Genomic DNA, 10,954 nt, shown 5'->3' on the forward strand with positions numbered 1-10,954 from the left:
ATGTAATGATTATGGGTTGGATGTGATGTTTTGTTTGTTATGGCTAAAATAGCCTATTTTGTTTTTTGTGGCTAAAATAGACAAAAAAGCCTGCAAACCCACTTGCCAAACACAGGCTAAGAAATTCATATTATTTTAGTCATTGAATTTTGAAAATGGACTAATATTTTGAGACAATAAAAAATAAAATAGGCGATTACTATTTTGGGACAGAGAAAATAGTTAAAGATTGTACATTTAAGAACCAAATTACAAAAACACAATTAGTCTCTAAAAGTGAAAAAATACTGACTAAATTATTTTTAGTAGCTAAAGATTGTACAATTAAGCACCAAATTATTTTTCAGTCTACCAAAATCATATTTTTGACAAACACGCTATTGGTCATCGAAAGTAAAATAAATACCGACTAAATCTATTTTCCGTAGCTAAAAATTGTATCTTTATCGATCAAATATTTTTAGTAGCCAAAGATTGTATCTTTGTGGGTGTTTGGGAAGTGAATTTTTTTGTAAGTTTTTTTTAGTTGTAGGATATTATTGGAGAAATTTTTTTATGTGTTTGGGAAGATAGTTGAGTTTTTTTGTGGTTAGATGTGATATTTGTGAGAGAAAAAATGAAATAATTATGGGGTTTGATGTGATATTTTGTTTGGGTTTATTTTTTTTTTGATTTTGTAACCAATTTGTCTTTTAGTGAAAAAAACCAAAAAAAAATCCTTTCCAAACACCGCTTTGCCTACTAAATTTTTTTTAGTAGCTAATGCGTGTACATTTGGCCACTAAATTTTTTTTAGTCGGCATTTTTAGTTGTCGGAAGTGTAATTTCCTGCGGTGATTTTTATAAATTTGGGGGGGGGGGTAAATATATTCATAAATGAGGGGGATAAATTATATTCGTTAATAGTTGAAAGGATCTTGGTGTAAATTTAGATGCATCTAATCCAGATACACCTAAAAGTAATACATTTATGAAAAAAACCTTAAAAGAATTCACTAACAACAAAAACCAAAAAAAAAAAAAAATTTTTTTTAGTGAATCTTTTTTTTTTTTTTTAGATTCCTTCACAAATATTTTATTTTTTAGGTATCTAAAATTTTTTAAAAAAAGGGGTAATATGAAAAAAGATTGATAGTAGTGCAAGTTTGCAAATTTGGCAATTGCCATAACTAGTGTCAAATTTGACACGAAGTTTAAATTTCAGATGCTCTTAAAACAAATCTCTCTCTCATTTTATAGGCCAACAGGCTAATCTAGCCCAAGCCAGACACATGTTGGAACAGGCTGCTCACGAAAACTCGCTGGGGGGGGGGTTTAATCAACCCTGCAAAACTCTATCTCGTAAAAATATAGAAAACAAATACTCCTAGTTCATTAGTTTTATAGACATCTGGCTAAACATCTGGACCAAACTGCTTTTGAGCTCACCAAAAGCCATCTTTTCATATACTTTATTTTCCCCTTTCCGTAGAGTATATATTGTAGTGTGGGTCACACACACAATAATGTTATCTGAACATTTTAGGGTAAATTATAAATACACTCTTTGAGGTTTAATTAAAATATAAATCGCCTCATGTAGTTTTGAAAATTACATTCCATCCCCTGAGGTTTATAATTTGATAACAAATCGCCATTTTTATTGATAAATCATCAAGTCAATTAACAGTTTTTAATGGTGCTAAAAATATGTTTCAATTAATAATTTAGGTAATTTTGTTATTATAGATGATAGTAATTATGAATTTTATTTTTTTAGTTAATTCTATTAAATAAAAAATTCTAATAAGGTGGTATTTGTAGTTTTTCAAATCACATGAGGCAATTTATATTTTAAGCAAATTTCAGGAGATGTATTTATAATTTGTCTAACATTTTAATTTTGAGATACTACTTTGGATCCCCCCCAAACAGGATCACAACGTGGCTATGTCACAAACTAATAACAAAATGTCATCCCATGCTACTTATTGATCACCAATATAAACTGATGAACCCTACAATATTCACTAATGATGGCAGCCATATTATGGCTCCACCTGACTATGACAATAATCACTGAATAATTGCTTCTTTTTTTTTTTTTTTCCTTTTTAAGTGTAGCTTTAGATATGTAGTATTACTCGGGAAAAAAAAAGTGCTAACGTGATTCTATATGAATTTTTGTTACAATTATTTAAGTTTATGTTCAGCATTTTTCTTTTCATATTAATGCTAGCAAATGTTCGATGATCAAAAATTTAAATCTTGTCACGTCTTATTTTCTAAGTTACACCCGCCAATGTTTAAAAAAAAAAAAAATGAAACTTGAGATTCAAAGCCAAAACTTTGAAAGAGAATGCATTTACATAACAAAACTAGGATGCATTGAAGAATCATCATTTCATGAAAACCTAGAAAAACAGATACAAAATAGTTAAGAAACAAACAAAGGTGGCCTAAGAAGTACAGAGAGAGAGAGACAGAGAGAATCCTATAACTCATTCATCACAACTTCTTCAATCCACCTTCTTGAACCTTTCATCAATTCCGGGCTAAGTCTAAACATAAGAACACAAAACTCCATCTGATTCAGACTCCCATCACCGTCCAAATCGCCTTCTCTCAGCATACACATGAGCTCGTCGTCGCTCATGTCCTGCAACCCTAGCACTGCTGAGTTCTTCTTCAAGCTCTCAAATGTGATGACTCCCTTGTCACCGTCCATTAGCAAGCGAAACCCGTTACAGAGCTCGTTCATGAATCCTTCCGCTCCCATTTTCTCTACCATGGATGGAAAAAAATCCTCAAACACGACCCCGGGTTTTGTTGCCATTGCTAACTCTAAGCAAACCTATATAAGAAAGGACAAAAGAAATGATTTAGAAACAAAATTTTTAGACAGAATTTATAACTAGAATGATATGAGAACTATATTTTAAAAATAGAAATCATTTTTTTGATAGACTTTTAATTTTAAAGTGAGAAAATCTAAAGTATAATCTTTTTTTGGATAATTATACTTTTCGTTCATATAGTTTGATTTCAATTTTGCTTTAATCTTTATGGTTTCAAATTGAGTAATTTGATGCCTACACTTTAAGTGTAATTTCAATTTACCCATTACATTCAAATTGAAAGTTGAAATTAATAATTTTGGGACACATATTAATTTTACAAAGTGTACACATAGACAAAATTAACAGAAATTTAAATGGAAGTACCAAATTGAAACAAGACTTAAATTATAGGGGCACAATTGTTTGAAATAAAATAATATAGATTAAAGTGAAATTTAGATCAAATTATAGGGTGAAAAATGTAATCAACCCTTTTTTTTTGGGTATAAAATTTCTGTTGTACAACAATACTCCTTCCAAAAATACTATGATAATGTCATATGTACAAAATACAATTTGATGTGAACTGTAAGCCTATCACTTAAAAAATATATATATAAAAATTTTTTTTTTACCAAAGTACGCCTTAGTATCAATAATGCCACTAATGCGTCAAGCAATCTATAGTAAACTATTCTGTATGAAAATTCATAAAGAGTAGTAGTTTTAAAAAAAAGGTATGATAATGTGGTAGATAGATAGATAGATAGATATGAGGGTGAGATAGAAGTGGATTGAAAAGGGAGGGATTTAAATAGAGGGTGGGGGGATTGGAGGAGATGGGAACATGAAGAAGAGAGTTGGGTGTGGGGAAAGAGGTGAAGATGGAGATGATGCCAACAAAGGTACAGATAAAGAGGGCAAAGGTTAATTGTTGTTGTTGCTGTTGTTATTGCCATGCCAGCATTTTGCTGATAGGGTTTGGAGCTGGAGAAGAGGGGGGTTCTCCTTCCTAGAAGTTGCATGGAAAGGTACACCATTACATTACATGATGGATTTCTATCAGCTGGTTAATTGGTTTGGTTTCTCATGGTGAGCATTTTCCTCTCAAGAAATATGCTTGGTTTGGACCACAAATTACTGCTACTGTCACTTTTGTCCTTTAGTTAAAAAATAAATAAATAAAAATAAATTTGAAGTTTCAAATGAAATTTTGGTGCAACACCAAGGATTTTTGTTCCATTATAGACGACAGTTGATGTTGGGACAACATTGATTCAAAATTAAATAGTTCTAGGTGTAAAATTAATATGGATAAGTTACAAATACACCACTTGAGATTTACTTAATATACAGATTACTCCTTATGGTTCTGGAAATTACAAATACCATCTCGTCAAAAATTTTTATCTAACAGAATTATAACAAGAAAAATAAAGGCTCTATTTAGTGGAGCTCTAGAAATGTGATTCTAGTCCTTAGTTTGAACACTGTGCTTGGTTTGAGTTCTGGAAACGTGATTCCACACCCACTTCCTCTTAGACGTACGGCCGGTTGACCATAGTAGTTTTTATTTTTATTTTTTATTTTTATAAATATTTTCAAAATTTTTAAATTTTTTTTATGAGTTTTGAATAAAATCTTGAGTTGTATGTTTGGTTATGAGTTGTAAGTTTTTGAATAAAACATCATATGTCATATCAAAAATTTCAAACTCAATTTAAAACTCTTTTCAAAACTCATAACCAAACAAATATTCCACACTCAAATCATAATTTCAAAACTCATAAACTCAAAATACAACTCTATTCTCAAATCATAATTTCAAAACTCTACCAAAAGCTACCAAAATTTTTAACTACTCTTTTTATACAACAATATAATTACATAACCAATTAGGCGTAGACCAGTTGGCTAATACCTATGAGATCCTGTTCCAAAATAATTTAGCCCACCTTCCCATTTTATACCCCTGATAACCCACGCGTTTGACTTCTCTACTTTGTGTACATGTCGCTGCCACGACCCACCATTGCCCCTTCCAGCCATTGTCCGATTGTCGACGATAACCTTTGGCGACTTCTGATGATCACCTTCGGCACCCTCCACTATTGCCACTATTCTTCGACCTCCAACAATATTTTTTTTAATCCACTTTTCATCTCAAGTGCGTGCCAACAAAAGAAAACGAGAAGAAAAATGATGAACAGAATGAAGGAGAGAGACGAGAAGCCATTGCCAGAAGATAGTTCTCATTATTTTTTACATTCACATATCAAGATAAAGAATCAAAAATCAGATTCAGTGATAAATTTATCACTGTTTGTTTGTAAAAAAAATTACAGAAGGAAAATCAAGCAATTACCATTACAAACCAACACAAGAATCAAAGATACATTCAGTGATAAATTTATCACTGACTGTTTGCAAAAAAATAAAAATAAATAAATAAATGCAGAAGGAAATTTTAATCATCACCATTACAAATGACAAATTTATGGAGGAAGATGGTGGTAACGACAATGTTAGATTCAATGATAAATTTATCACTCACTGTTTGTAAAAAAAATTACAAAAGAAAAATTACCATTACAAATAATAAATTTATCACTGTTTAGTTTATCAAGTTTTATACAAAAACAAACATATTCAACAAATTTATTGATAAATTTATCACTAGTTTAAACGAGATAGGACCTCTGATCGGTATTGAAAATACCTAGATGAACCCATCACCATTCTGATCTAACACCCTGAACGCCTCTCTTATGTCTTCTTTTTCGTCTCGCTCATCTATTATTAACTGGTACAAAGCTTCGAACTTGTCAATGTCGACACACCCATCTCCGTTCATATCGATTTTCTCGATCTCTCTCAGATCTAACACCATCTCTTAAAGCCAAGGGCCACAGAGGCAGCTCTCATATTCACCAACACCAACAAACAGCCTTCTTCATTGCCTTCGATGCCGTGACCCCTTCATCTCCGCCCAACATTACAGTGGCGCAATTAATTGCTCTTGCAACACAATAGTGCATGAAATACCTTCTTACATCAATTACAATCTTTATACTCAAATCTTTCGTTGCCTCATTTTTCAAAACCCAGATCCTTCGGGGGGAGGGAGGGAGGGAGGGAGGGAGAGAGAGAGAGAGAGAGAGAATTAAATAGAACCACATAATTCAAACCAAATGCATGAAGCATAACAGTAGGGGTAAAATCAGGATAAAAAAAATATAACAGGACTTCCTGATGCATAAGATAGACACTTAGGACCTAATAGGTAATAGATTCCATTATTGGGATTGGCTGGTAAAAACCCCCATTGTAATGGCCCCAAAATGTGTGTCACATTTATCTTTATTTAATTATGCGTTAATATAAATTAATTTGAGAATATCTTTCTAAATTGGAAAAATATCTGTTGGAGCTACAACTTTGGAACTGAAATTGACTACCTTAATGGGTTCAGAAAACGGAATGGAGTACATGGATATGCTAATGGGAATTTTTAGCTCCATTTGAAAAGTTTAATTGAAAATTGATTTCGTCTGATTCGCTAAGTTGTGTTTGGTTCATCATTACACTTAAATAAAGATAGATATATATGAGCCTTAATGTTAGACTCAACACAAAATAAAAATTTGAGAAAGAGACTTCTAGAAACTAAGAGAAGAAAGGAAGAGGAAGAAGAAGATCAAAAGGGGTTTTAAGCCAAATCTTCATCAAATCAACCACCTGAGGTGAGAATCCATCTCTAATCTCTTGAAGCTAAGTGGACTTAAAGAGTTGAGTAGTGTGAATTGTTATTTAGAACTCACATGAGTTTAAAGAGAGGAATTGTAATCATTCATGGCATTTTCATGTTTAATCATTTGTTTTCTTGTATCAATTTTCAAGTGGAAATGAATCTCCATAGGAGTTGAGCGTTTGCAACTCAAGAATGCAAGTTTTGAGGATTTACATTTCAATTCAAGTGTTTGCTTTGTTCTACATGGAACTTTAGTTAGATTTGAAACTATGATTTTGTTTGAAGCTAGAAATTGATCATTCACCATGGTTTCATGAGTTTTGAGCCTTGAATTGCATGAAAATGAAGTTGATTTTGCAAACGATTGAGTTCCGTTTCAAGGTAGATTTTTGGACTGAAAATGTACCCAGACTGCTCGAGCAGCCTGGGCCACCGCTTGAGCGACCAACCCTTGTTTTGGGAAAAATTAGATTATGAAGTTCAATCGCTCGTGCGGCCTAGGCCACCGCACGTTTGGCCAAATAGGACAGTTTTTCCGATTTTATTTTCTTTCAATTTTCTGACTTTTGGGCCTTCATTTACATGGTTTTCACGTGTAACACACATCCATATGCATATCATAAACATGAGAAAGATTAAAGAAAGAAGAGAAATAACAGAACGAATATGAAACGAATGGTAATGATATCAGAATCAAAAGGTAAGTCGAATGTGTTATAATAAATGTGTGTTGTGTTATGTGCATTGTCAATGTAGGTCACAAGTCAAGACCAACCAACCACGACAGGGAGCCCACTGTGAGTAACATTTCTGTAAAGATATGTTGATATGAATTATGTTTTACCTGTTATCGATAGGTTATAATTTTGAAAATGCTATTTTGATTATGTGAACGAATGTCCTATTTGCGAATCTATTATGGCATCCACAGATAGTCCCAAGTCATGGGGGACACCATGTAAATACGGATCCATGACATATATGTGATATGAGATCTCGTTAGCCACTTCATTGTGGTGATATGTGTTTAATTGGTATCCGGAACCGATTACTTTAGTCGGAAGACGATATGTGATATGTTCTGTGGGATGTACCATTATGTTATGTTTTGATATGAGACTGATATGAATGATTGTGTCATGATTTCTTTTACGGATATGATATATTTGGAATTCGTTCACTAACCTCTTTAGTTTAATGTTATTTATTGGGCTTTAGCTCACTGTTTTTATATATACATATAGGTGAGCGTTCTGGAGGACAAGTATAAAAGGGGTCTTTAGCCGAGCCACCGTTCTGAAGCGTACCGAGTTGTTTTGAGTGCCTCTGAGTTGGGGCTGGGCCTGAAAGGCCGTTGTCAAGCTTTTGATCGTGAAGTACACTTTTGTTATGTACATATGTTATGTATAAGATGTTAAGTTATAAGTTATGTATTGTTTTGTGGGTAAATTAACGTTTATATGTGTACATGATTGTTCATATAGATGCACAGCTCATTGGACCGTTGGTATTTTTGTATACTGCTTCCGCTAGCCCCTATTATTTTTGATTGTACAGGAAGGCCTTTGGTAATCTCGGATTATTGGCCGATTACGATGCTAAGCTGTTAGGGGCAGGTTTGGATCGTGACACCCATGACTTTTCTAAGGGTTTAGTCCCTAGGAAGAGGTCATAGGTTTAACTCTCTTTAAGGGGGTTGAATTAGAGGGGCAAACACTTGGTGTTTGGAAAATGGTGGAGAGGGTAACTCCCATACGTGATAAACTAACAACTGACTTTCGCCGATAAAAAATAAAATAAAATAACATGAATTGTTAGCTTAAATATATTTATGACATCATTAAAAACTGTAATTAACTTGAAAATTTATTAATAAAATTGGTCATTTGTTATGAGATTGGAAACTTGAAGGGGTAAAACGTAATTTTCAAAACTACATGGAGTAATCTATATTTTAAATAAACTTTAGAAAGTGTATTTATAATTGGGGGATTTGGTCAAAAACCCCTCATAATAAAACTTTCGTGCATTAAGGACAAGCATAAAATTTTTTCCATGAAAAGTCCAACACATACCATTATTACCAAAATATATTTAGTGAGTAATTTAATATTTTAAATTTTAAAATAATATAACTTTTGATCTAGATGTCAGTTTTTAATAAAATTAGTATTTTTAGAATTCTCTCATCAAAATCTATCAAACAAAATCATGTTAACTATGAAATTCTTAAAAAAAAAAAAAAAATACTGTCGAAAAGTAACATATTACTCTGTTTCACAGTAATATGTTAATCTGATTCACAGTAACACTTTATTATTACAAAAAAAAAAAAAATACAAATTAGATGAACCAACCAAAAATACAAATACACAACAATTTTAAACTTGTATAAAATAAAATAAAAGTGTTTCTTATTAAAATAATTCTATGATATATATATATATATATATATATATGCATGGGCAATGTTGTCCTAGGAAAAAAAAAAGAATTTTTTTTTCTGTCCTCACTCAATTATGCACCTCCTTCTTAGAGGATTTATGAACAAAGTAAACTGGGTTGTCTTTTTATCAAATAAGAGTCCAATTGAGGGTTTTAACCAAATTTCCCTTTATAATTTACCCAATTGATAGTATTAAAATAATATAGGTTAAATTGATTTTTAGGTAATAATTTGAGAGATAATATAAAATTTTGTGTTTGAGAGATGTTCCAATGCAGTTTCTATAATCTCTATTATAGTTGTAGTACTAGTAGATCATGAGAATTTATTTTTAAAATAGAAAATTTATTTTGAGTCTTAATAATGTGTAGAAAATTTTAATAATTGAAAACTAAATATAAACAGATTTGCTAATGGCTGATGAAAATTTTTGTCATTGTGTATGATCATATGGAAAATAGGCTCATAAAAGCAATTTCTTTCAAAGTTAAAAAAGAAGAAGAAAGAAAGTGTTTTTAACCTGAAATCAAATCTTCATTTGTGTTAATCAAATTTACCAAGAATCATGAATTCCACTTATATCAAAATATATATTTTTTTTGGAAAAAAATAAAAACAATGAAAATTTCTATAATATATAAATTATGACTTAGTTATAACTCATGATGTGTTATTTTTGTTATTATTCGAAAAGGTGTTTCCTAATTTTTTTTTTCTCGCACAATTTGAAGAAAACTTACTAATACGTATATATATATTTTTTCCTTCAGAATCACATATATTGGGTTTAAAATAAATTTTGATCAACTTTTGTTAATTTTGAAGTATAATAAAATATATTTCATATTTTCAAATCACTATAAAATGAGCTCTTTACATTTTATTTCAATAGTCAATGATTTTTAGAATAATTGATTTTAAATGTCTACAAATTATTTTTTACCAATACCTAAACTAACTGAATAAAATATATCCACAATTATTAAATGAAAAGATTATAAAATAAAAATTATGCCATAAATTAAAAAATAAAATTATAAAGAAAAAATTCATATCAGATTTTTTCTTTGGGCTTGGATCAGTTGAGTATTTGTTCTTTTTTTGTAAGCCTTTTTTTTTGGGGGGGGAGGGGAAGAGAAAGCTATTCAGAATATTGTAAAAAGGTGTAACATTGTCTTACGGACTGTTATGGTAAACGGCGTTACGTAACACCAAACGGCTGTTACACATGTGAATTTTTGTCACACCGCCATAGCGGCCGTAATGAATGGTGGTAACCACCACAACCGTTACGTAACGGTTGCGGCCGCTATTTAAAACCTTGATCTTAGGTAAACTCTCTCTCTCTCTCTCTCTTTTCTATACAACTTCATTTGCTTTTATAGTATTCCACAAAATGTAATTGCATACTTGTGTGTGTTGCAGCCCACTAGTTATGGTAGAGGAAGGGGTGGGCCAGTTGTTGGTGGCAGGGTTATGTCCAGATATGCATTGGGAGGTAGCTTCACAACAAGAGGTAGAGGAAGATGTAGGTCAGCAAAAGCTACAACTTCGAGGCAAACTGACAAAGGCAAAGGGAAAACATGATGGACTAGAGTCAGCTTTTGTTGTGTTTTGAGTACTTTTGAGCTTGTTAAATCATTAAGTGGGTTGTACCAATTGTTATTGAATTTGCAACTGGCTAGTAAACAATAGTATCTTAGTTTATTGTGTTTTGTTTAACCCAGTGGGTAGTACACAGTGTTGGCTTTATGGTTTGTTGACTTATTATTATGCATGAAGCACTATGTTTTCTTTATGGTTTGTATTAAAGAATTGTGGCTTGTATTAAAGTAGGTCTATGTTGAATTATGGCTTGTATTAAACTAATGTCAGTTGAATTATACAATTACTAATGTCAGTTGAATTATACAATTGTGAGTTGATAAGGACCAATTG

The 10,954-nt window shown here is 31.6% G+C and overlaps 1 protein-coding gene across 1 annotated transcript; it reads right to left on the reverse strand.

Annotated features, from left to right (window-relative positions):
• Positions 1-2,473: 2,473 nt before the first annotated feature.
• LOC114258727 (calcium-binding protein PBP1) lies at positions 2,474-5,709 on the reverse strand. Its single transcript, XM_028198713.2, has 3 exons — positions 5,549-5,709; positions 3,455-3,515; positions 2,474-2,833 (listed from the first exon to the last, which is right to left on the reverse strand). Exons 1-3 carry the CDS (start codon positions 5,707-5,709, stop codon positions 2,474-2,476), a joined length of 582 nt encoding a protein of 193 aa, XP_028054514.2.
• Between the last annotated feature and the right edge of the window lie 5,245 nt (positions 5,710-10,954).

This window comes from Camellia sinensis, chromosome 9 (assembly GCF_055761805.1).
Source record: "Camellia sinensis isolate YWXY chromosome 9, ASM5576180v1, whole genome shotgun sequence".
Taxonomy (NCBI): domain Eukaryota; kingdom Viridiplantae; phylum Streptophyta; class Magnoliopsida; order Ericales; family Theaceae; genus Camellia; species Camellia sinensis.